Source organism: Anomaloglossus baeobatrachus, chromosome 10, assembly GCF_048569485.1.
Source record: "Anomaloglossus baeobatrachus isolate aAnoBae1 chromosome 10, aAnoBae1.hap1, whole genome shotgun sequence".
Classification (NCBI taxonomy): Eukaryota; Metazoa; Chordata; class Amphibia; order Anura; family Aromobatidae; genus Anomaloglossus; species Anomaloglossus baeobatrachus.
The window spans coordinates 158,756,028-158,783,611 of NC_134362.1; the positions used below are offsets into that span (position 1 = coordinate 158,756,028).

Here is a 27,584-nt window from a genome sequence, read left to right on the forward strand (position 1 = left end):
AAAACTGAACATGGACAAAACAGAATTCATTATCTTTCCTCCTCCTCATTCAACCCCCCCACCTGACATATCCATCAATGTCAATGGCTGCTCACTTTTCCCAGTCCCACGTGCTCGCTGCCTGGGAGTAACTCTAGATTCTGATCTCTCTTTCAAGCCACACATCCAAGCCGTCTTCACCTCCTGCCACCTCCAACTCTAAAATATTTCCCGGATCCATACATTCCTTTCCCAAGAAGCTGCAAAAACCCTAGTACATGCCCTTATTATCTCCCACCTGGGTTATTGCAACCTCCTGCTCTGTATCCTCACCCATCCCCTGTAGACTGTGAGCCCTCACGGGCAGGACCTCTCTCCCCCTGTAGACTGTGAGCCCTCGCGGGCAGGGACCTCTCTCCTCCTGTAGACTGTGAGCCCTCACCGGCAGGGACCTCTCTCCTCCTGTACCTGGTATTGTTTATGATTATTGTACTTGTCCCTATTATGTATACCCCTTCCACATGTAAAGTGCCATGGAATAAATGGCACTATAATAATACATAATAATAATAATAATGTGGGTGAAGATCCGAACTGCCCAAATAGTGATTTCCATTGAGATTCAGGTCAAGTACGGGTCCCAAACCAAACTCTATCTAAAGTCCGGCTGATCCCAACCAAACCGAACTTCCATGGGTCCGCTAATCTCTAGTTCCTTTATCTTCTTTCAATCAGAACCAGATAGTTGATGCAGGTAATTTCTATAAAGTAATAGCCGTATTTGCTTTATTTGATCTTTATTTACCCCTTTTCTTCCATTGTTGAGTGTGCATTTTGTTCCTGCAGTGCAGCATATGTGGCATTGACTACAGTGACACGGTATTAATGTTTTCTGATGACATTACCGTGCTAATGTCAATGTCAGACTCCTTCATATGTGGGTGAATATCAACATGAATCCCTGACTCTTTGCACTTCTGTAACAATGAAGAGATGTTGTTTTCTGTCAGTCGAAGATACCTGTGGTAAAAACATGTAATTGTAATCTCATACATATACATACAAACAATTGTCATTATATTCTTTAGAATGGAGGAATTTGATTATCGGATTGTGTGATAACATGCTCCCTGTATACAGCTGCATTGGCTCATATAGACTCACTATTATCTATATACATGTTGTTTCCCAAGTCATTGTCTTGACCCTTTGCAAATATACAATGGGAGCTAAATACAATTCTAAAGATAAGCCAATTGAAGGCACTTCAAGGGATCCCTTAAAGTAACACTAAACTCTACAAATGCAAAAAAATTACAAATATACAAGCAGTTTCTGTCAAACGATGTCTGGCTTAAAACTCGCTGAGTGTCAGGACTACTTCTGATGCCGTTCACACAGCAGAGTCACACAATCCACATGATGCTGCTTTTGAGTTGCCCAGACAGGCACGGGAGTGGACCAGCTGTGCTCTTTTTAGTAATTGGGCTTGCAGGAGTTCATTTCTGCTAGCCTGTGGATTACTGCATGAATTACATGTTGCAGGAGAGCCATCACAGTCACCTGCGCCCATTTTATGATGGTGGAGCCTGTTCCCCCATGCCGATGATAGCTTTATGCGATCCCGTTCCTTGTGCTTTGATATCCTTTTGCTGGTTAATATCTGTGTTCTGTGGAAATACTCTTATTGTCTGATTATTTCCTCCCTTCTGTTAGTTTCCTCCTGATCACGTGTTGTCTATACCTCTGTGAGTGATTACTGGGAGTTTGAGTTTTGATTTTCCCCTCATCTTTATATTTGTGTGGGATTAATCACTCCTGTCCCAGCCCTCTCATGGGTGGAGGGAGGCGGGCCACTAGACCAGGGTTGTTCAGAAGCTAGGGTAAGGAAGGCGGCCCAAACATTGTCACCATCAGATGTACCTTTGGGATCAGAGCCAGATAGGGTTCTCCTTGCCTGAATTCCAGTTTAGGCTCCAATGTTCCTAGTGATCCCTTCACACTCCGTGACAATTTCCTCCCTTAATCTCTTAATCAGCCATATCCCGTTCCTTGTTTTTCCTGTACTGTGTGTGGCTGTAAGACAACTAACTTCAGCAGAATCTTCCCCCCACTGCATTGTCTGTACTAGGACAAAATATTGTTAAGCCCTGCCCACCGTTCAATGGAACGATTGCTTTAGTTGGCCATCACTCTACATAGCTGCTTGCAGAATGAATTAGAATTGAATTATTCAGTGATCTAGGTCTGATGGATATGTCTGTAACTTCCTTTGAACTTTCACACAAGTCTGTTTAGAGGAAAGTTCAGAAGAATGAAGACACTGTCATCCAGACAAGATCAATGAAGGATTCACTGTTAAAGGGGTATTCTCAAGTTAGTATTGTTTACTACAGTAATTAGAGTGCATGGAAATAAGCAAATTTGCAATTGACTTGCTTTTGCTATCTGTTGCATTAAGAGCTTTTATCTTTCATAGTGTGCAGTTTGTTTCCATAGAGCTCAGCCACTATTGCCTGCCCAGAGGATGGCTATACCATGCACAACAGATACATCACAGGAGAAGGGGTAACACCTAATATTCCAGCCAGCTCTCTCCAACACACTGATTTCTGCTCTACTACTCTCAAGAACTGTGACTCAGGTAGGAGTCCCTGCCCTGCCAGAAGCCAGAAAATAAAGAGACTGTAATAATTTGTATTGTGCATCAGAGTTTAAAATGCTTGAGTTTAGCTTTGGCTGTTTGAGTCATGCCCGAGAACCCCGATGCTCGATCGAGGACACTTGTTTTTCACTACTGCCTATCTCTGATAAGCTGTAGATGAGGCAGGTAATCTCTACTGCGCACTACACTTTAAGCAGGCATTACACACTGCGATATCGGTCCCGATATTGCTAGTGTGGGTACCCGCCCCCATCTGTTGCGTGACACGGGAAAATCGCTGCCCGTGCCGCACAACATCGCCCAGACCCGTCACACATACTTACCTGCCCGGCGACGTCGCTGTGACCGGCGAACCACCTCCTTTCTAAGGGGGCGGTCCGTGCGGCGTCACAGCGACGTCACTGAGCGGCCGCCCAATAGCAGCGGAGGGGCGGAGCTGAGCGGGACGTAACATCCCGCCCACCTCCTTCCTTCCGCATAGCGGCCGGGAGGCAGGTAAGGAGAGCTTCCTCGTTCCTGCGGTGTCACACGGAGCGATGTGTGCTGCCGCAGGAACGAGGAACAACCTCGTTTCTGCTGCAGTAACGATTTTTGAGAATGGACCCCCATGTCACCGATGAGCGATTTTGCAAGTTTTTGCAACGATGCAAAATCGCTCATCGGTTTCACATGCAACGGCATCGCTAATGCGGCCGGATGTGCGTCACCAATTCCGTGACCCCAACGAGTTCGCATTAGCGATGTCGTAGCGTGTAAAGCCCCCTTTAGAATGGAGAGGATTTGTAACAAGAGATAAACTGCAAAGTTGCTTATTTTTACAATCACTTTGCAGTTGTACCCATTTGTGATAATGAGAAAACCCCTAAGCACATATCAACAGATGGCCCCCTGTCAATCATACACAATGGATGGTGGATTGGTGATAAATAGGAAAAAGCTTAAAATTACAGGTGGCAAAGGCAGATCCAAAAAAGCAACAAGATGTATAATCTGGGTCTCATTTACCTGCATCTTAATGCATCGTCTGGTGTTATATAGGAATTTAAGGGTTTCTTACACTGGTCTTGCCAGGCTTTGAAAATCAGTTCTCGTAGTCTCTTCTTAAATGCTAAATCAGTAGATGAAGGATTACACTGAAACATATCTACAGATGATTTACGTGGCAGTGGAAATATGAGATCGAGTTCTTGGATGGAGATTCTTCTAAGCTTTGGCTCTAGCCGTCTGGTTGCACTTTCTCTATGGTGTTGGCTGAAACTTTTGGGCAAGGTAGAACTTTTTGATGTTACTCCATGGGCAGGTCTTCGAGCATTCATATCCATACTTATATCCATACCACTGAAAGTTACAATCTTCTTGTTCCTTTTATCTGCAATAAAAATAATAATAAACTGTTACAAAAAAATTCAGTGTTGTTTTTACATAAAAAATAATACAAAAAAAAAAATGGAAAATGGTTTGAGAGCTCAGGGGCTGAATTAGCTCCTCGGCAATGGTTGATGTTGCTGAGAGGGTTGTACAGAAGGGTGTGTGGATTAAGTTGAAGAAGAAAAGACAGCTAGATCCCTACAGTCACATGATGCACGGACATATAGACTGTTTTTCCTGTGTGGTTGTTAGAATAAGGGAGCACTCTATCCAGGATTTTAGATTCAATAATTGGTACTATTTTAAAGGCATTTCATTATTTTCTGGGCAACCCCTTTAAGCCTCTTTTTGATTCACATACATGTTTATTGCTTTAATATATTCTACTTTGAAGTGGAACCTGTCATATGATTAAAGGGAATCTGTCAGCAGTTTTTTGCTATGTAATCTAAAGAGAGCATGTTGCAAGGGTTAACATTCAGATTACAGCCCTGTGACTCTTATTTCAAAGTGTGTTTTTTGTTTACCTGCAATGTTAGTTTAAGCCTCTTATCTTTACCATTAGTGGGTCTCAGCAGCACTGAGTTGTAGTCCAACTCCACCCCCCTTCTGTGATTAGCAGCTTCTGTCTATAGAAATTTACACTGAAAGCCTGGCGTGGGCGTGGCAGCTTATTAAACTCAGCTACATGCGAAAAAATAAAATCTTTAACACTAGAACTACTGAGGTAGTCATTTTGACTACTTTGCACCATGTATTTCTATATAGGTGTCACGAGTCCAGTAGTTCTAGTGTTAATTATATTAGAATGGCTGTACTCCATAATCTAAGTGATACATAGTTGGATTCAGAATCTCTTTGTCTTCATCATGCTGCTCTCAGATGAGGTAGCAAAAACCTACTGACAGTTTCCCTTTAATGCTGTCTAAACTGTGAGCAGCATGAATCAGAGCTTGGCTGAACTATTGCACCCATGTACTGTATGTATTTCTCTATAATCCTTGAGGGTTTTAGAGAAAATATAACTTAAAGTTCTGAGGACTATAGGGAGAGATTGGACTTATCGGGGTCTACCCTGGCCGGCTCTCCCCAGCAGCACCTCTACAGATGATTGACAGATCCCAAGGAAGAGACCTTCCAGCACCTGGTGGAGCCGGACTAGCCTCATTTCTGGCTAAAGTGCGTGGTCAGATCTTCAAAGTATATTTTTTTATAATACTGGAGCATTTCAAAGAAATATATACCGTAAGTGGCTGCAATCATACAGAGAGGCTGTGGTTTGTAATGTTGGGCAACATAGTGACACAGTTTAAATTGCGGCAAGGACAATATCTGCTAGGATTTTGCATATTCTCCCTATGTTTGCTAGGGTTATCTCTGGTTTCCTCCCACACTATGATCAAGGAAGTAGATTGTGACAGTGTGCAGATCTAGCAGAGCTCAGTTGTTGATCTGTGTATAACCACGCCCACAACACAGTGTTCTTTGTGTATATGTATAGTATCAGGGAGTTACTAATCAGTGCTGTGGGCATAGTTGGACTAGGAGGCAAAAGGACAGTTGCCCTGTAGTGATAATCTCCTGCTGATAAAACACTGATTGTATTCAAACAGCAAAGCACAGCCAGGAGGTGAGATAGCATTGCTTCTAATACATGGTGCTCTCAGATTACATAGCAAAAAACTGCTGACAGATTCCCTTTAAGGGATTAACCTGCAGTCCATGTGGGGTCAGCTACTGAGCTTGCTCCATACATCCGCACCAGAAATAGGTTGTACTATTATGTTCTGTGAAGGGAAAGGGTTAATGCAGCTTCCATATATGAGCTAAATGTCGAATACCAAGAATTATTAACATTTACAATATAGACAGCTAATTTAAGTGTATTGATTACCTTTAATAACTTTGATTGCATTTTTTTGTTGTAAAGACAAATATTCTTTTCGGGATCCATCACAAGCTGCCATTGACGGATTTTATTCTCATTATGTGTCTTTAATAATTTAGTCAGCCCAGTTCCCCTACAGGTTCGATAATTAATGTAGAAATACTCAGTACTAATATTAAATATAATAAACATCACACGTCAATTAACCTATTAGATCGATGTTGATGCAAGCTAATTAGCGATTCATGTATTAATGAACCATGCTGTTCAAGTCTCGGGCAATCTATGGAAGGCTCCCAGAATAGGAGGAGATGGAGAGAGCTCATGGACACCTTCAAAATTTGGCAGATTTTACGGGCACTGCTGAAACCACCTGAAATTTCCAGGAAACCAGAAATTCTGAAAATTTTCTTCAGTGATGGATAAGACGTCATGTCCACAAGCTCTGTCAAGTGCAAGCTTTGTTCAGAGTGTGGCTAGGACATTCAATGACGTCAAGTATGGCAGTATGGTTAGGTGTGCCAGGAGTAATCAGCTTCTGTGGTGCCCCATTACCTGGTCGCCACAACAGCATTGCCCTCCCAAAGGGTTAATGCTGAGCCTGGAGGTAATTGGGAGGTCTATTGGCCAGTAAGTTTAACATCCAACGCAGTTCTCCCTCCGGCCAGCAGGGGTAGCTCTGAACCTGGAATTCCAGGGAGCATTCCTTAAGTCTGACTTGAGGAAGGAAGTAGTGTTCAGTCTGTAGAGAGAAGTGATAGCAAGCAGACGCAGAGTGTGCTGTCCTGTGGATCTGGGGCCTAGAGCTGGAGCAGCTTGGCCCAGGGAAGCAGGAGTAGCAGAGAGGCACAGAAGAGACTCGGACATCGGAGTCTGTGGCCACCAGGGCCTAAAATACTGCCTGGTAGCCGAATCCGAAGGGCAGGAGAGCTGCAAGCACCTGGCCCATAAACAGCCCGAAGGTACAGCTGCATCATCAGGGCCCGGTGTGGACTCCAGCAGAGAAGCACCAGAGAGGGCCTGCGCAGCCTACCACAGAGGGAAAGGGACGTACCACCGGTCCCAGCAGCAAGAAGGCCATTGCTAAATCCAGAGAGCAGGGTCTTATAATAGTAAAGAAAAGAACAGGAGTAGGCCTCATACTCAGCTGGCCAAAAAGATCACCCCAAGTACTTCCAGGCCGACCGGATCCCCTTCACCACCTGTGACGGTCTCCCAGGACTGGACTGTTCTTAAAGTAAAAGAGGAGAAGGTAAAGAGACTGTTGTTTGTGCCTGTTTCTTTCATTGCCTGTCGGCCCTGCACCGTGTTATCCACACAACACCATAGACTTTCACGAGCACAAACAGTGTCCCCGGGGCACCGCTCCACCTGTGGGGAGCAGTACCACCATTGCTGCCATATCATCACCCCGGAGGCCTCACACAGCAGCGGCGGCTTAATAGCCGCAAACCATAGATGGCGTCACGAAACAAATACTTTAATTGCTCCCAAGTCACCAGCCATAGTTAAACTGACACCCACCAGGGCCACGGAGTCGGGCCCCGCCACCACTGACGTCCCCCGGACTAGTCTGGCCCGGCACCGGGTGTCCCATAGCCCTGGGGTGGGCGAGTCACTTCCCCAAGGGGCCATTGGATGAGCACCACATCTTACTAAAACTCCCAGCTTACTGCTGGGAGTTGCCAGTTATAGTTTTTACTTGCTCTGGTTCTCTCCTGTTATTCAGCTCCTGTTCAACCTGTTTGATTCATGTTTCTGAGATTGGCTCATGTTTATATTATCCTTCTGCCTAAGTATTCTATTCTTGTTCCTGATCTCCTGGTTTTGATGCAGCTTTCTGACTACCCTCTGCCAGCTCGCTCCACTGGCCAGCAGTAGCATTATTGTGCTGCCCCAGTGCCAGCAGCCGGGCTGCTCAGATCCAGATCCGCAGTGGTTCGAGGGGTCTCCGGACCCGGAGGTTCGTGCGGCCCCTCGATAAAAGGGGGTTATGTACAGGGGGACTAGAAAGTTTGTGACACTACCCACGGTGCGTGGTAATGTGAAAGACCACCGCTGCCGTTGGGGAGCCCGGTTACGATGGTGTGGCAGCCTGATGTTTAACCCCCCCGTGGGTAGGGGGTTTGTGTCCCGGGGCCCGTTAGATGGATGGTGTTTGGGTGCCATGGGGGATAGGAACAGGGGTTTTCAGTGTACTCACTCAGTCCAGGAAATAACAAGACCGACAGCTTGTAAACCAGAATTCTGAGCACCACTGCAGCTGGTAGGGAGCACGCTGGGTCCGTGCTCTTGGTGTTGCTGTTAGCCTGTAGCCCTGTGCTTGGTACCTTTGTCTCTGTTGGACCCGTGGGTATAAAACTCTCCGGGTCCCGCTCATCCGTATGGCTAACGGAGTGAGCTTGCTCTCAGGGTTCATGCGTAGGATTTATTTGTACTGTATTGGGAAAGTCCTATCCCATCAGTGCGCTAGTACTCCAATTTTGGAGCGGGTTGGGGATGACACTTGAAGTCTTTACCCCCGTTGGGTAAATTACCGGAGCGCGTGAAGCTACTCTCCGGCCTGGGGTCCACAGACCCCGTCATGCCCTGGCCCCTGCCCGGTGATAGCTCAAGGCCACCGGCTGCCCTCCTCGGCGGTCCGTGCCCCTTGACACTACCTCCCTGCGACCGGGGTTCCAGCTCCTACTAGGCCCAGACCAACGTCTGCCACCTAGTACTACAGGAGCCTAGCTCCGTGACCTCTCCTCACGAGGGTCACCACTCCACCTCCTCTCCTTTCGCTCCCTACTGCTCAACTGTCACTTCCCTCACTTTCCCCTCACCAACCCCCCATGTGGGCGGCCCTATTCCCTTCAGGCCCCCCAATGGTGTGTCGTCTGGGTAAAGTGCAAAGTGTTTCTAGGATTTTGATTGGCTAAGCTGTTAGCAACACCAAAGAACTAGGACCCATAACCAAGGAGGGTGGATACCGTGCAGAAGGGCAGGTTGCACGATACCCTGCGACGACCTGATAGGCCAGGGGGTCACACTATGGAATCAACCAAAAGGCCGCCATGTACAGTAAGTTCAGATCCCTATACAAAGATTAAAAAGTGAAAGCCAAGGCCCCCCTAAAATCTACTAGACGGAGTAGTAGAAAGCTTTTCCATAGAAGCCCGATAAAAAGTTGTCAGCCTTTATTTGACAGTGCTCCTGTTACGCTATGTACAGGGAAGTACCAAGCGAAAGTGAAGGGAAACCCTGTGTCTAGTCAAGGAGGAAATGGTGACTTCTGACTAAAGCTACCGCTGGTCCTTGGAGTCCCTCACCACAACCTCTGTACCGAGCTAGATACCTGACCCTAGGTCACCACCAGTGGGCTCCTATTTACAGCATTCTAACATGCTGTATATAAGAGCCCAGGCCGCTGTGTAGAACGTAAAAATTACTTTATAATACTCACCTAAACGGACAGGGTGGTGCAGACTGGTCGAATGGGTGGCTCCGATCTCTGGGTGTGGCACCTCCTCTTTCGGCTATCTTTGTCCTCCTTTTTCTGAAGCCTGGGTGCATGACGCGTCCTACGTCATCCACACTAGCCGGCATTGAGGTCCTGAGCAGGTGCACTACAATATTTTGATCTGCCTTGCTCAGGACCTCAATGCCGGCTAGTGTGGATGACACAGAACGCGTCATGCACCTGTGACACCCTGGACCCCAGGGGTCACAGGTCACTACACAACACCATACACCCCCCCTTCCCTGGACAGGTTACACCAGTCAAACATTAAACCCTTGTTGCCTCCCTCCAGGCTTGATGTCTACACCAGGTGGGGTGGAGCCAGGCTGTTGGCCCCGCCCACCGAGGAGTTCACAGACCTGGAGGCGGGAAAAACACAGACAGTCAGAGAGTCCCGTTGTGGGCAGTAGAGTGAGAGGAGTGAAACTGTCGGTGTCTGGGTTGGAGCCCGGGCACCTCCAGCAAGGTCGGCAGACGGTGGTGGCCGTCTGCAGGAGTTGGCGAAGGTCAGCGGAACCGTAGGACTGGAGTCGGGCGGTGGCCCGCCGGTACTGAATCGGGGAGCCGATTGGAGCCAAGCACCAGGCAGGGTACTCAGACCCCGAATAGGCTTAAAGCCAACCTCTAGTCCAATATTCTGATTGCGGTCTGGACCTCAGGGGTTCATTCCCAACCAAGTCCCGAGTGAAGGCAAAAGCCCAACCGTTCCGGATAAGTGCCACCGCCAAGGGCCAGAGATCCACAGGGCCAGCGTCTGCGGGCAAAAGGGCTCCTCCGGCACGTATACGTCGGGGAGCAGACTACCGGTGCCCAGGCATTGGAGTCAACATACAAAACACAGTTGCAGGGAAACGACAGCCACCATCAACCCATCCAGGGAGAACACCGCAGCTGGCTGCGGGCCCCGTCCATCCAGCCATTTGGTTTACCAGAGACTCTGTCCATCTGTGTCTGAGTGAGAACACCTGTGCCACCCGGCACTGTGCTGCGCTGCACCACAACCCTGCACCCTGTCAAAACCCATCCTACGGAGTCCTCATCCCTTCTATCGGGCCCCGGGACCACCAGCCCCTACCCACGGAGGGGTCAATGTCGCGGGCAGAGGAGGGAACGCCGCTGCACTCACTAACGCTCAGGTCTGGCGCTGCTGCTGCTTGGTAGCTCGAGCGGTGGGCCGGATCCGGGGACTCGAGCGGCGCTCCTCGCCTGTGAGTGAAAGGGGGGAGGTGATTTGGTTTGGGGATTTAGTCCGTGACGCCACCCATGGGTTGTGGTGAAGATGGGCACCACCGCTGCTGGTGACGGGGGATCCCGGGAGCAATGGTGGGGAGCAGCTGGGATGTTGTTTACCCCCTCCGTGGGTAGGGGTTGGTGGTCCCGGGGCCCGGTGAGGTGATGGGGCTGCAGGGCCGGTGAGGTGCAGGGTTGCAGGGGCAGCGCGGCACAGTGCCAGATGGCACAGATGTACTCACTCAGCAAATGAGGCACAAAGTCTCCGGTAAACCAAACGGCTGGATGGACGGGTCCCGCAGCCGGCTGCTGTATCTCTCCCTGGACAGGTGATGGTGGCTGTCTCTCCCTGCACCTTAGTGTTCTTGTTTGACTACTGTGGCTTCCCAGCGGTAGTCCGCTCCCTGGTGTATGAGTGCCGGAGCAGCCCGTTGTGCTCGCAGGCGCTGGCCCTTGGGTCTCTAGCTGTTAGTGGTGGCTGTATACCCTCACGGTGTGGACGGTTGCCTTCAATCGGGACTTTTGCTGTTAGGAAACCCCAGGGGTTCCAGTCACATTCGGATTTGACTGTTGTCGGCGGCTCCAAGCCTGGTCGGGGTCCGATGGCCCTGCCTGTGTGTGCTGGCTTCACTTCGCTCCCCGGTCGGTACCGGCGGGCCAACGCCCGACCCTGGTGCTACGGTTTTGCGTTGCTCCACTACTCCTGCAGACGGCCACCACCGTCTGCCAACCTTGCTGTCAGTGCCTGGGCTCCGACCCAGACACCCAAGTGTTTACTCCTCTCCTTTCACTGCTCAACACTAAACTGTCACTTTTCTCGCCTCCAGGCCTGCGAACTCCTTGGTGGGTGGGGCCAACCGCCTTGGCCCCGCCCCCACCTGGTGTGGACATCAGACTCTGGAGGGAGGCAACACCTAGCTGCTCCCCGTCACCAGCGGCGGTGGTGCCCACCATCACCACAACCCGTGGGGGGCGTTACGAACTCTATCTATCCCTAAACCAATCCAAATCCCCTTTTCACTCGTGGGCGAGGAGCGCTGCTCGAGCCCCGGGTCCGGCCCGCTCGAGCCACCGAGGAGAAGGCACCGGATCAGAGCGCGATCTCCCCGTGGAGCCCCCGCGACGGGGATGCTGGCCCCTGCCCCCGACACACCCAAGCCTTAGAAGAAGGAGGACAAAGATGGCCGAAAGAGGAGGCGCCGGTATCGGAGAACGGAGACACCCATCTGACCAGTCTGCACTGGACCACCCCTTAGGTGAGTATTATAAAGTGATTTTTATGTTCTACACAGCAGTCTAGGCTCTTATATACAGGATGTTAGAATGCTGTATATAAGAGCCCCCTTGTGGTGGCAGCAGCTTATAGGACTCAAATCTGGTGACAGATTCCCTTTAAAAATGATATATTTCATATTCTTTACTAATACTATAATAAAATTATGAGATAATATTCTAATTAATTTCGTAAGCGTTTCTTTATACGCTCATTGTCATCCTTCACCCTTATTTATCAGCATTTTTTCTTCTGGATATAATTGTTTGTGTTGTAAAGTTCCAATTTATTTTAGTCATTTACATTTGTTCTCGCAACCTTCAATTCTGAACTGTTTTATCCAATATTATGTCCTTGTTCTCTGTTGTTACTTGAAATAAAGATGTCCATGATTTTGCAAAGAATTTAACTTTTCATTGTCTGGAGGTTTTTTTAGAATCATGGTTCAGTACTGAATGCTTTTCTTTTAGCTTTGTTCACATCCTGTTTTAGCTTTCTGTCTGGGGTATACAGTACAGTGTAACCTTGGTTAACGAGAACAATCCGTTCTGGGAGTGTGTTGTTAACCAAGTTACTCGTTCAGCAAAGGAACATTTCCCATAAGAAATCATTGCAATGCAGACAATTCGTTCCACAACTTGTTAAATATCCCATCCTGGTCCCCTATTGTGCCATTCTACACACGCACAAACACACGCACAAACACACACACAAACACACGCACACACGCACACACATATTATGCTCCACTTACCTTCCGTTCCATCGCCGGCCTCCTGGGACTTGCTGTTCGCTGGTACGGGATGTGTATCGGGTAACCATCATAACGAGGGAGGAACTTCCACTGCCAGAGCGCTGACGTCAAAGACAGGAGCCGCTTGCCTCTGATTGGCCAGCGCACTGCCTTTGAGTAGCGGCTGACAGGGGAAGTTCCTGCCTCGTCACGATGCTTGCCGAATGCCGATACACATCCTATACCGGCGAACTACAGGACCCAGGAGGATGGCGATGGAACGGAAGGTACACATATTATGGTCACCTTACCTTCCATTCCATCGCCGGCCTCATGGTTCTTGTAGTTCGCTCGTTAGGCAAAATACTCGCTAACTGGGTTACTCGTTAAGTGAGGTTCCAATGTATTTTAGAACTCCCCCCAAATAGTCCCCTTTTTAGCTCTACCTAGTACTGGAAACCTATACATCTGGAGCTTTACTAAGTGTCTTAACTACTCAACTGTAGAACTCAACTTTTACTGGTTTGGAGGAAATAATATTTAGCAGTTACTGAGTTGATCAACACTCTTGGTAGTTAGATTATTTCAAGGGCTACTCTCAAAATCATTACTTTTCCCCTATCCATTTGACCCATATCGAACTCAAGAATGGGATTTTAAATCCCAAGAACTGGGCTGCGCTGAGCCCTGTCTTGAATGAATCAGAAGCGGCTTCATTCATTGTCTCTGGGTCTGCTGGAAATAGCTGAGTGCTGTATTCTGCTTTCTTCAGTAGTCCCATAGATAATGAGTTGAGTGGAGGTTGAGTATCTACAGTGTGTGAGGTAGTGACCACCAATGTCGTAAATGGTCACTATGTGTCACAATGGAGAAGGTCCCCTGCAAAATGAACCTGAAACTGTTACTATGTTCCACAAGTCTTGGTATTGTATTTAAGGGTCAGGTTCCCTTTAAGAATAGCCAGTGTGCTGGATAGGTCTGGTTAATCACATACCTCGCCCATGGATGTTTTTGACATGTTACTGGTAGGCCACATGATTCTTTAATGGAGTCTGTTGTTTAGCACATGGCAGACTGTGTGGAGTCTGTGAGCAGTGTGTGGAGCAGCACTGTAGGAGAAGCAGCATAAGAGAGAGTGCTAATCTCTGACAGGCAGGAGCCTCTGTGTATGGAACATAGCTGAGGGACGTCAGCCTGTGTTGAGGGACTGGCAGAAGCCAGACTGAGAGAAAGCATTGTTGACCTTAGGGAGAACAACATATCCACTGCGGAGACACCATCACGTGTTTCTCAACGCAGTGATTCTAGAGCAAAGCCCCCTGGGAAGTATGCAAATGAGAAAGCCGCGGAGACACCATCACATGTTTCTCAACGCTGGCAGGAAACTAGCCAGGTCTTTCACCGGGAAGGAACAACCACGGGAAGGGCAGTCTCCAGTCAAGGAGACCACCTATACCAAACATGGTATCCATCCACAGACAGCCGTTTCGGGGTATTTGCCCCTCATCAGTGTGGAGTAGGAATCTGGCTACTACTCCACACTGATGAGGGGCAAATACCCCGAAACGGCTGTCTGTGGATAGATACCATGTTTGGTATAGGTGGTCTCCTTGACTGGAGACTGCCCTTCCCGTGGTTGTTCCTTCCCGGTGAAAGACCTGGCTAGTTTCGTGCCAGCGTTGAGAAACATGTGATGGTGTCTCCGCGGCTTTCTCATTTGCATACTTCCCAGGGGGCTTTGCTCTAGAATCACTGCGTTGAGAAACACGTGATGGTGTCTCCGCAGTGGATATGTTGATCTCCCTAAGGTCAACAATGCTTGCTTAAGTAGTCTTTTACTAGGCATTGCCCCCACTAGCCAGATTCCTACTCCACACTGATGAGGGGCAAATACCCCGAAACGGCTGTCTGTGGATGGATACCATGTTTGGTATAGGTGGTCTCCTTGACTGGAGACTGCCCTTCCCGTGGTTGTTCCTTCCCGGTGAAAGACCTGGCTAGTTTCCTGCCAGCGTTGAGAAACATGTGATGGTGTCTCCGCGGCTTTCTCATTTGCCAGACTGAGAGAGACTGCCAGTAGGCAGTGTGTGTGTGTAAGCTGCCAGGCTTCCATGAAGAAACCTCATGGAGAGGTGTGTGGACTCACTTTAGTGAATGTGTGGAGAGACTGCTAAATCTCTTGAGAAGAACGGACTGAGAATCTGTGCATTAATCCTTAGTGGGGTCAGTGTGATCACTGGGTGAGTCCACAGTTAAACAGACTGTAATACTGTGCATATTCCTTTAAGCTGGAAGAGGCGTTTGTGTATAAGTTGTAAATGTGGTTTATGTGGCTTCAAAAACACCAACTGGACTTTTAAATGGAAAAGTGTTCCTGTGTGCTTCAGTTATAATAGCCAAGTGAGTGTCCCCCAATACATTCAGTGAGCGCAGCCTCACACATGGCATGCAAAAGTTTGGGCACCCCTGGCCAAAAATACTGTTATTGTAAACAATTAAGCAAGCTGAAGATGAAATAATCTATAAAAGGTATGAAGTTAAAGATGACTCATTTCCTTTGTATTTTAGGCTATTTTTATTTTTTAATCTCTTACATTTTTAACATAAACAAAAAAGGAAAATGTGTCAGTGCAAAGGTTTGTACACCTTGCATGGTAAGTACCTAGTAGCACACCCTTTGCCAAGTATCACAACTTGTAAACGTTTTTTTTGTAGCAGCCAAGAGTCTTTTGATTTTTGTTTGAGGGTTTTTTCTGCCATTCTTCCTGGCTCATTTTGCATGCACTGCTTATTTGAGGTCTAGCCACAGATTTTCAATAATGTTCAGGTCAGTGGACTGTGAGGGCCAATGTAAACCTCAGTTTGCACCTTTTGAGGTAGTTTATCGTGGATTTTGACTAGTATTTACAATCATTATCCATTTGTAGAAGCCATCCTCTTTTCAATTTCAGATTTCTACAGATGGTGCTGTGTCGATCAAGAATTTTTTCAAAAATGTAATTGAATCCATTCTTCCCTCTACCTATGAAATTAAGCCCAGTGCCACTGTCTGCAACACAACCACAAAGCATGATTGATCTACCCCATGCTTAATGGTTGGCGAGATATTCTTTTGCTGAAATTCTGTGCCCTTTTTTCTCGACCTACACTTTTGATCATTGTGGCCAAAGAATTCTATTTTTTAAGTTCATCAATCTACAGGACTTGTTTCTAAAATGCATTAGGCTTGTTTAGATATTTTTTTTGGTGAAGGACACAGGAGAGGTTTTCTTCTGTTGACTCTTCCATGAAGACCATATTTAAGCAGGTGTCTCTGAACAGTAGACCCATATATCACAACTCCAGAGTCTGTTAAATCCTCCTGAAGGTATTTTGGTCTGTTAATTTGGTGATTTAATTTTTACACCATATTCCTGCACCCAATTTACACTTCCTTGCAGAAAACCCCACATAAAAACTGCATGTGGTATCATGTGGTAGTGATATGATTTTTTTTTTTGCCAGGAGGTGTAGATTGGGTGCAAGAATATAGTGAATTTCAGCACCAAATCTACATTTCTTGGCAAAAAAAAACGGCTGTTTTCTGCCAGGAGATGCAAGTCTCACCTGAGGTGAGGTCACTGAGTTTACTGAGGTCCTCTGATGTCAGTATACCTGTGATACCGGTGGAGGACCATGGGAACCTCTGGCTGTGACTGCAACTTAGCTGAAGGATGTTACTGCTGATCGCAGGGCTCACTTAGTCTCTGCCTGAACCTCACAGCATGCGGTCATGTTCGATGGCCGCTTGGTGTGAGTTCAGATGTAGCAGAGCTGGAATCATCATGGGACCTTGTGTGGATTACCTGCAGGGGTGGTTTGTGGGTTAATAAAGTGCTGAAAGAGGAGGCTTTTTTGTCTTTTATTTCAAATAAAGGATTTTTTCGGTGTTTGTGTTTATTTACTTTCACTTACAGATTAGTAATGGAGGAGTCTCATAGATGCCTCCCATTACTAATCTAGGGCTTAGTGGCAGCTGTGAGCTGCGATTAACCCCTTATTACCCTGATTGCCACTGTAAAGTCACATCTAATGGATGCGGCAATTTCAGGCGGCTGCAGGCCGCTATTTTTAGGCTGGGGGGCCCAATAAGCATGGATCTCTCCAGCCTGAGTATACTAGCCCCCAGCTGTTGGACTTTATCATGGCTGGGTATCAAAATTGGGGGGATCGCAAGCTGTTTTTTTAAATTATTTATTTAAATAATTAAGAAAAAAAAAAGGTTTGTCTTAATTTGATAGACAGCCAAGATAAGTGCACGGCTGGGGGTGCAGCTTGAAACTATATGCTTTATCTTTGCTGGGTATCATAATATGGGGGGACTCTAAGACATTTGTTTTATTTATTTTTTAATTTTTAACCCACGATACTGACCCACAGACACCGCCTGTGATTGGATGCAGGCAGATGCTGTTACACAGGCTGGGGGCGTGTCTGACTGCAAACAAGCACAGACACCAGGACAGCCAGTGGGCAGGTGAAGCAGTATATATGCATTAGTGATAATTAGTGTCCCTGGAAAAAGAATGAGAGGCCGCAGGAGGAGTTACAGTTGCGCTGGAGCCTTGGTAAGTATGAAGCGCTTGCTTCATTCTTATTTTCTTTATTTTTTCTTTATTTTTTTTATTGAGTTGCTAGACCCAGCTCATTAGCTGTAATTCCTTGAGAATTCAAGGACTAGCTCAGCACTCGGGTACGTTTGAAACCACGCGGATCCAGACTTTTATAGTCCAGAGCCGCCAATCACTAGTGAAGACCCTTTCAACTTTTTGAGAGTTGGGTGGCGGACATCATCTCTGAAAATAGGGTCCCACAGCTGCACCCCAACAGTTTGAGCAGCACTCTTAGAAAAGTCAATGCCCTGAAATCACAGGGGATGTGTAGCATCTAACATTGTCACTGAGCAGGGCCAGCTCCAGGATTTTGTGGGCCCCGAGCGAAGTCTCAGCAGGCCCCATGCACACATACAAACAAACAAACAGATACGTACACATACAAGCATACGTACATATACATATTTGAAGGCAAATTCCACAAAATACATATAAACAGACAAACATATATACGCACAGTCATATACACTGACTTGCATAGATATACACATTATATATGCACACACAGACACATTAGAAATAATATTAATATGGCGAAGACGGCAGCAGCCTCACTCACCTTCCTGCTTGTCTCTAACCAGCTCCTCCTGGGCATGTGGCTGTGCATGCTGTGCTGCGTGATGGACATCACTTTAACAGACCTAGCTGTGCACAGTGAGACTGCTGTATATACATCACAGGCAAGACTGGGGGCAACAGTATGTACATCACAGGGGAGGCTGGTGGCTACAGTATATACATCACGGGAGGGGCTGGGGGCTACAGTTTATACATCACAGGAGGGACTGGAGCTACAGTATGTACATCACAGGGGAGGCTGGGGGCTACAGTATCTACATCACAGGAGGGGCTGGGGCTACAGTAAATAAATCACAGGGTAGGCTGGGGGCTACAGTATATACATGACAGGGGAGGCTGGGAGCTACAGTTTATGCATCACAAGAGGGGCTGGGGCTACAGTATGTACACATCACAGGAGGGGTTGGGGGCTACAGTATATACATGACAGGAGGGGATGGGGCTACAGAATATACATCACAAGTGGGGCTGAGGCTATAATATATACATCAAAAAGGCTGGGGCACAGTATATACATCACAGGAGAGGCTTGGGGCATAGACATTATTGGGGGGACATCCACATTACTGGGGGGAGGCATACACGTTACTGAGAGGCATATATGTTACCGAAGGGCATACACATTACTGAGGGGCATACACATTACTGAGGGGCATACACGTTACTAAGGGGCATACATATTACTGAGAGAATTACACTTTACTGCGGGGCATACACATTACTAGGGGGGGCATACACATTACCAGGGGGCATACACATTACTGGGGGGCATAGAAATTACTAGGTGGGCATACATATTACTAGAGGGCATACACACTACCGGGAGGCATAGATGTTACTGGGGGGCATGCACATTACTGAGGAGCATACACGTCATTGGGGAAGGGGTCATACAGCTCTGGGGGCACATACAGTTCTCGTGTTGGACACATACAGCTCTGGGGGGCCCATACAGCTCTGGGGGCACATACAGCTTTTGGTGTTGGGGCTCATACAGCTCTAGGGGGGCCCAAACAGCTTTAGTGGCATATATAGCTCTGGTGTTGGGGCCCATACAGCTCTAGTGTTGGGGCCCATGCAGCTCTGGTGGGGTCCCCATACAGCTCTGGTGGGTGGGCCCCATAAAACTCTGGTGGGTGGGCCCCATACAGCTCTGGTGGAGGGACCCCATAAAGCTCTGATGGGGAGGCTTCATACAGCTCTGGTGAGGGAGGCTGGGGGCATACTGTTCTGGGGGAGCCATACTGCTCTGGTGGACTTATACTGCTCTGGCAGGCCCATACAGCAATGGGGTAAGGGGGGACGGGGGGGGGCACATACAGCACTGAGCCTGGGTGATGTTGCCTGGCGCTGCTGCTCCTCCCTCTCTAGTCTCTTCATCTGTGGGACAGGAGTGCAGCACGTCGCGTGGTAACTCCGCTCACAGATGAACTTCTATACATGTGCACCAAAGTGTTCAGCAGTGAACTCTGGGGTGCAGGTTCCGGGTTTAAAAAGCCGACAGCCAGGAAAGTGCGGATGCCGACCTGAAAACTGCGGTCCCTGGAACTTGGCCTGGGGACCGCAGAACTGATCACCGCCCCTGACTATGGCGAGTGGCCTTCCCCCTGGTTGCCCAGGGCCCTGGAACTTGCTTGATTATATTCTCTTTTTCAGCGATATTCATGGACCCCAGACCTTCTGGGAGGGTCTTTTGGAAAAATGCTCAAATTTCCCAATGACTTCCATTATACTCATTACTTGAGTCGAACACCTGAGCACTCCAACTTGCTTGATTCGAGTAACGAGCACCTAAGCATTTTAGTGCTTGCTCATCACTAAAGTTCATAAATACATTATCTCATTATCTGTATTTCAAAATGGTGCCACTAATCAATACAACTCATGCTGCAAACAATAAGCCCTTTAAAAAAAATAAAATAAATTAAACTTAAGATGTTTCACCCTGAAGGCCCATAATAGGAAAGACTTGAAGGGGTTAAATATATAAGGTTATAATGTTCCTCAAAGGACATATGGGGAAACGTGTAGTGCATAATATATAGGCTTTCCCTCCTGGGTGGAGTATAATAATTCTTCCACTATTCTTATTGCCGGCTTTTATCTCACCTGTGCTACTTATATTGTGAACTGGTTGATGAAGGGTGCTGAAAATATTGTGCAGGTGATCAGAAGACAACGCAGTAGATTTTTCATCTTCTTGATGATTTTCAAAGAGAGCAACGCTGCTTGGTTTCTTAATGTAAATTTATAAAAAAGAAATAAAAAAAATTAAAAACATCAGTGATGGATACAGAAACAGAAAACAAGAATTGAAAGCTACAATGTGTAATAATGGCAGAATGGCAGATTTATCAGGTGTAGGCACAATGAATATTGAGGTACGACTACTGGTGTTGTAGGTGCAGTGTACAAATACAACTAATATCTCTTGTTCTGATAATTGGCTAGGGACTGTATCCGTGTATCTAAGGCGTTGTTACACTACCATCATGTAGGTATGATCGATTTGTTTTTAAATAGCTCCCAATGATGAATCCAATTGAAATATAATGATGCATGATAGGTTTCCAAAGAAGATTCCGGGGTGTTTACACAATAAATAAGAATATTAGTGCTGTCTATGCAATTTTTGCTATCTATAACTCACTGAAATGAAAATGAAGCAAAAAGACCTGAGCATAATAGTGGATCCCAGATTCAACATAAGCTAACAATGCGGTGCTGCAGCTAAAAAAAGCCAACAAAATTCTAGGATGTACAAGATAAGCATTCAATCTAGATCAAGAGAGGTAATTATTCCCATATACTCTGCCCTGGTCAGACCCCACCTGCAAAACTGTGTACAGTCTGGGCACAGCAATTCAAGAAAGACATCGATATACAGTCATATGAAAAGGTTTGGGCACCCCTATTAATGTTAACCTTTTTTCTTTATAACAATTTGGGGTTTTGCAACAGCTATTTCAGTTTCATATATCTAATAACTGATGGACTGAGTAATATTTCTGGATTAAAATGAGGTTTATTGTACTAACAGAAAATGTGCAATCCGCATTGAAACAAAATTTGACCGGTGCAAAGGTATGGGCACCTCAACATAAAAGTGACATTAATATTTTGTAGATCCTCCTTTTGCAAAAATAACAGCCTCTAGTCGCTTCCTGTAGCTTTTAATGAGTTCCTGGATGAAGGTATATTTGACCATTTCTGTTTACAAAACAATTCCAGTTCAGTTAAGTTTGATGGTCGCCGAGCATGGACAGCATGCTTCACATCATCCCACAGATGTTCAATGATATTCAGGTCTGGGGACTGGGATGGCCATTCCAGAACATTGTAATTGTTCCTCTGCATGAATGCCTGAGTAGATTTGAAGCGGTGTTTTGGATCATTGTCTTGCTGAAATATCCATCCCCTGTGTAACTTCAACTTCGTCACTGATTCTTGCACATTATTGTCAAGAATCTGCTGATACTGAGTTGAATCCATGCGACCCTCAACTTTAACAAGATTCCCGGTGCCTGCATTGGACACACAGCCCCAAAGCATGATGGAACCTCCACCAAATTTTACTGTGGGTAGCAAGTGCTTTTCTTGGAATGCCGTGTTTTTTTGCCTCCATGCATAACGCCTTTTTGTATGACCAAACAACTCAATCTTTGTTTCATCAGTCCACAGGACCTTCTTCCAAAATGTAACTGGCTTGTCCAAATGTGCTTTTGCATACCTCAGGCGACTCTGTTTGTGGCGTGCTTGCAGAAACTGCTTCTTTCCCATCACTCTCCCATACAGCTTCTCCTTGTGCAACGTGCGCTGTATTGTTGACCGATGCACATTGACACCATCTGCAGCAAGATGATGCTGCAGGTCTTTGGAGGTGGTCTGTGGATTGTCCTTGACTTGTCTCACCATTCTATTTCTCTGCCTTTCTGATATTTTTCTTGGCCTGCCACTTCTGGGCGTAACAAGAACTGTACCTGTGTTCTTCCATTTCCTTACTATGTTCCTCACAGTGGAAACTGACAGTTTAAATCTCTGAGACAACTTTTTGTATCCTGCCCCTGAACAACTGTGTTGAATAATCTTTGTTTTCAGATCATTTGAGAGTTGTTTTGAGGAGCCCATGATGACACTCTTCATAGGAGATTCAAATAGAACAACTTGCAAGTGGCCACCTTAAATACCTTTTCTCATGATTGGATACACCTGCCTATGAAGTTCAAAGCTCAATGAGGTTACAAAACCAATTTAGTGCTTTAGTAAGTCAGTAAAAAGTAGTTAGGAGTGTTCAAATCAAGAAATTGATAAGGGTGCCCATACTTTTGCACCGGTCAAATTTTGTTTAAATGCGGATTGCACATTTTCTGTTAGTACAATAAACCTCATTTCAATCCAGAAATATCACTCAGTCCATCAGTTATTAGATATATGAAACTGAAATAGCTGTTGCAAAAACCCAAATTGTTATAAAGAAAAAAAGGTTAATATTAATAGGGGTGCCCAAACGTTTTCATATGACTGTATTGGAGCAAGTCCAGAGAAGAGCAACTAAGATGGTTGAAGGTCTGCAAACCATGTCCTATGAAGACCGGATAAAAGAACTAGGGAATGTTTAGTTTGAAAAAGAGAAGGTTGAGAGGAGACTTAATAGCGGTCTACAGATATCTGAAAGGTAGTCACAGTGCAGAGGGAACTACCCTATTCTCATTAGCACAAGGAAGTACAAGAAACAAGTAGTCAGAGTAGAACAGGCAACCACGGGAGGTGCTGAACTCTCCATCAATGGAAATGTTCAAGCGGAAACTGGATAAACATATAGCTGGGATGATTAGGATAACCTGCACTCACAGTGGGTTGGACCCAATGGCCCTTGAGGTCCCTTCCAACTCTATCATTCTATGATTCTATGAACAGAGCCAATATGAAGAAAGCCTAAAACATGCAAACCAATAACATGTGCAAGCCCATAATGCAGGCTGTTGAGCTCAAAGAGACTCTTTAGGTGGTTTCATTGCGTAATGCATGGCTGCTTTACTATACCTAGACACCACTTCTATGCCTATAGCTGCCGCCGTTCTCAAGTTAATGGCAGTGGACAGGATATGGGTGGACACACTGTATGATCATCAATGGATAGTAGTACTCAATATCTGTACTCCCACCATGAGCATATGGAATACACTCCATGCCAAGGAGACTCTGTGTGCGGATGTGACTTTGGGAGGGGGGTATGACACAGGTTTCTTTAGGCTGGTGTCGTCACCTCGCTGGCAATTTTCATCGTAGACAGTCAGTAACACACACAACACCAGAGTTCGCATAGCCAACCAGAATCGTTCACTTTTATTTACCTCACCATCATGACAGACATGGCCTTCCTTTCCTTCCTCTTAGTGTGGGGTACTGCTTCTTGACCTGTCCTCCCCATCTTGGATCTTGTCTTCAAACTCCGGGGTCTGTGTCCCCTTCCCCCTAACTCCGTTCATCTTTGACCGATTCTGGGCTGCGACAGCTCTATAGTTGGATGTTGCCCTAAGATCATCAGGAGTGAGCCGTAGGCTCCGGACCTCTCGAGGTTATCTCAGGGTCTCCTGACTAACCCTAGCCCCAAAACGGCATCTTTTCACACTTGAACCCTATTCTCTACTGGTCCCCTCTCAAGCCTTCTCTCCAGTTCTCTTTTCCACCATCTGCCACTCCTCGCTTCCACTACCTTAACCCTATCTTATCTAACATCTAATCTAAAGTTGACTCACTGCTAGATGGCAGCAATTGATAGACACATACATCGTATAATATTCAACAATCTATAAAACAACTTACATGTATACTGTACTACAGTACCAGACAGAAAGAATACCGTGCTTAGCAGAACTCTATTTCCCCATCAGTGTTTATCCAGAACAGTTATGAGTGTGACTGTGCCTGATACTGTAACTCAGCCCTGTTTCCTTGCCTATGTTAAGCTTTTGTACCATGGTCATGTGACGCCCTGGCCTATCAGGATGTCACAGGGTATTGTGCAATCTGCCCTTCTGTGCAATATCCACCTCCTCCTTGGTTAGGGGTCCCTAACCATTGGTGTTGCCAAGAGCAGCTAATCAAAATCCTAGGAACACTCTGCACCACACCCACCAGACACACCAGTGGACGGCCTGAGTGGAATAGGGTCGCCCACTTGGGAGGTTGGTAAAGGGAAGGTGGGAAGGTCAGGAGTGTCAGGAGACAGTCAGTTAGCTAGTGACTCTCAAGAGGAGAGGTCACGGAGCGGTGAAAAGCGGAGCTGGGCTTCTTGAGACTACTAGGTAGCAGACGTTGGTCTGGGCCTGGTAAAAGCTGGAAGCCCGGTAGCAGGGGATCGTGACAAGGGGCTCGGACTGTCGATGAGGACAGCCAGCGGTCTTGTGCCATCACCGGGCAGGGGCCATTGCACGACGGGGTACATGGACCCTAGGTCAGGAAGAAGCTTCAGGTGTCCTGACAATTTACCCGACGAGGACGTAGACTTCAAGATTCGTTCTCTACCCGCTCCAAAATCGGGGTACTAGCGCATTGAGGGGGATAGGGCTTTCCACTCACACGGTCCAGAAAATCCCAAGCGTGAACCCTGAGAGCAAGCTCACCCAGTTAGCCAAACTGGTGAGCGGTACCCGACCAGTTTTATACTCAAGGGACCAACAAGAGAAACTAGGTGCCAAGGTATAGGCCACAGACTAACAGGCAACACCAACGGGCATGGGATCCAGGCGTGCTCCCTCCAAGCGGCAGCGGTGTCCAGAACTTTGGTTTACCACAGTTGGTGTCAGTGTTATTGGACTGAGTACACAAACAACCCCTTACCGTCCCAACGGCACCTCCCCGTCGCACTCATTGAGTCCCGGGGCATTCCCCCTACCCGTGGAGGGGTTATAACATCTTGCTGCCCGCACCATCGCCACCGGGTACTCCCCATTGCAACGGTGGTACTCCATCTTACCACGCACCATGGGTGGCGTCACGAACTGACCTTACAATCCCCTGTAAATAATCCCCCTTTATTCCGAGTGGCTGCGCGACCCTGATCCCCGGGTCCGGAGATCCCTCGAGCTACAGCGGATCCGGATCCGAGCAGCCTCGGTGGCTGAAGCGGGGGCGGCACAGTCATATATTTAGTTGGGGTAGGGAGGCTGGAATAAGGATTGTGCTTTAGATCTACTTTATATTCAAAACCTGGAATGGATGCCCAAAAAAAGAGGCTCACTTCTGCATTTAGCTATAAAATACTGTAAGTTGCAACAGCACTGCAAATTGTTTATACAGCCTTTCCGCATTCGTAAACCAGCTTACTAGAATGACCAGCCCACTACATTAGTATATCAGTCTTTTAGTATCACAGCCCAACTGCATTTGTAAACCATCCATTTAAGGGGAATCTTTCAGCAGGTTTTTATTATGTAATCTGGGAGCAGTATAATATAGGAGCAGATACCCTAATTCCAGTGATGTGTCCCTTATTAAGCTGTGTGCTGTAGTTTCAATAAAATCAATGTTTTATCAGCAGGTGATCATCACTGCAGGACTAGAACTCACTTGCAGTGACTTCAGGCTGATTTGTGTAACTATCATGCAAGTGACACCGAAAAATATAGTGCACATCGCGACATAATGCAACACAAGGGGTACACTGGGGACACTTTAACAATGGTGAACCCTAGCGCTAGTGAGGGGAAGATGGGACACTTCCTTCACTCCCATGGAGCTGTACCCTACACTCTTAACCAGTCCCTATACAGGTTCTACACCTGTCGCCCAACAGGATACCTGAGACCCTGGCAGACTCTGTAATAGCCTTGGATAGTGAGCTGGCAGGAGATGGGCACAAGCCCCACCGCTGCACTACTAAAACACCAAGGCAAAGAAAAACAGTGGGAAACACTACAAAAGACTGCTGCCTGTCAGCACCAAGACTGCAGCCTACACAGCAACTTGCAGAAAGAGCTCCACTAGCTCCTTCCACCTCCAGACCAAGCATCCAAATGAGTAAGAGAATAAATGGCACCCTCTACTGGGAGCAGAGGGTATATAAAGGGACTGGGAGTGGTCCAAACTGGAAACACCGGGGAAGGTAATGAGAATTCTTGCAGGCAAGGAATACTGACATTAATGCTCTCCTCCCCAAAGGAAAGGGAATCCATTTAATCTGCAGAGTCTAAAGGCAAAAAGACTCTGGCCCAGAACCTGTCACTAGTCTATACAACAAGAAGATGATTGACAGTAACCCTGCCTGCAACACTTATAGCCAACTTGCAGACAATGTACAGTGTACACAGGATGCTGGCAATCAGCGGTGTGGGCGTCATTATACAAAGCTTTCTGAGCCCTGCTACATTCACAACAAAGAAAACAGGGATTCTATCAAAATTGCACCAAGCAATCCAGCAAATGATCCAACCCTGAAATCAGGGTCTCTGTCCATACATCATGCTGCTCTTAATTACATCGCAAAATCCTGATGACAGGTTCCCTTTACTAGTGAGGGCACTAATATGAGGGGCTGCTGATAAGTCTTTGACTTTGTGATGGATTCTTTTTTTGTTTCTGTGGTAACGAATGTTACAGCACATGAAACCCTTATGTGTCTAATTTATGTTTTCAAAATTCTATGTTTGTTGCTTATGGCAACAGTATTCTACGCACGCGGGAAAACAAAATGGCAGAGTCTAATGCGATATTCACAGAGAGCAAGAGCAGAGAAGGGATAAAATTCTTGTTTCTACAAGGAAAGTCCGTGAAGGATATTCATGGTGATATGTCGCAGACATTGGGGGATCAATGCCCTTCATATTCCACAGTTAAGAACTGGGTTGCCAAATTTAAAACGGGCCACTTCAGCACCAATGATGAGGAACATCCTGGACGACCGAGAGTGGTTGTTGTTCCAGAGATCGTCGATGCTGTGTACAACCTCATACGGGAGAATCCATGAATTTCAGCCAAAGCAAAAGCAGACATCATGGGGATTTCCCGTGAACGTGTTTCTGTCATTATCCATGAACATTTGGACATGAGGAAGCTATCTGCAAAGTGGGTCCCCAAATGTTTGACAACAGATCAGAGAAGCGTGCGAGTGAAAACTTCCCGATCCATTTGTCAGCGTTTCTGGACTGATAAGAACTTCCTGGATTGACTGGTCACTATGGATGAGACCTGGATTTATTTGTATGACCCAGAAAACAAGGAGCAGTCAAAAGAGCAGAGGCACAGTGGTTCTCCTCGTCCAAAGAAGTTCAGGGTGCAAAACTCAGCCACTAAGATCATGGCGTCGGTGTTCTGGGATAAGGAGGGCGTGTTGCTAGTGGACTACCTTCAAAAGGGTTCCTGTTGTGAATGTTAGTTATGTTTTGGCTGCTGGGAGGCTCCCTCTGGTGGCCAGGAATGGTTTGGACTTGGACCAGGTGTGTTGTGCAGTGGGTGTTTCCCTTGCTAACGCTCTGCTTATTTAAATCCTGGTCTGATTGCAGGCTGTTGTCGGATGTCAGTTGTTCTTTGTATCTCCAGCCTGCTTAATCCTGCTCTACACCACATCTACTCCAGATAAGTGCTTGCTCTTTATTTATTGTCTGGTTCTTTTGTTTATCTGGGTTTGTCATTTGCTGTGGTTATTTTCAGTTTATTTGCTTGCAGGGATTTTTTCCCCTCAGTGGCTTTTTGGGGAACTCCCTGCAGTTCTGTG

General features: G+C 46.7%; 1 protein-coding gene across 2 annotated transcripts in view; it reads right to left on the bottom strand.

Moving 5' to 3' along the window:
* Positions 1 to 767: 767 nt before the first annotated feature.
* C10H16orf78 (chromosome 10 C16orf78 homolog) overlaps positions 768 to 27,584 on the bottom strand; it is a 29,619-nt gene continuing 2,802 nt past the window's right edge. For both annotated transcript variants that reach the window (XM_075326790.1, XM_075326791.1), the window contains exons 3-5: positions 19,979 to 20,105; positions 3,650 to 4,013; positions 768 to 999 (exon numbers count right to left, since the gene is read on the bottom strand). In XM_075326790.1, the coding sequence (XP_075182905.1) occupies positions 846 to 999; positions 3,650 to 4,013; positions 19,979 to 20,105 (645 nt within the window). In that variant the 3' untranslated portion in view covers positions 768 to 845. The remainder of the gene's footprint in view (positions 1,000 to 3,649; positions 4,014 to 19,978; positions 20,106 to 27,584) is intronic.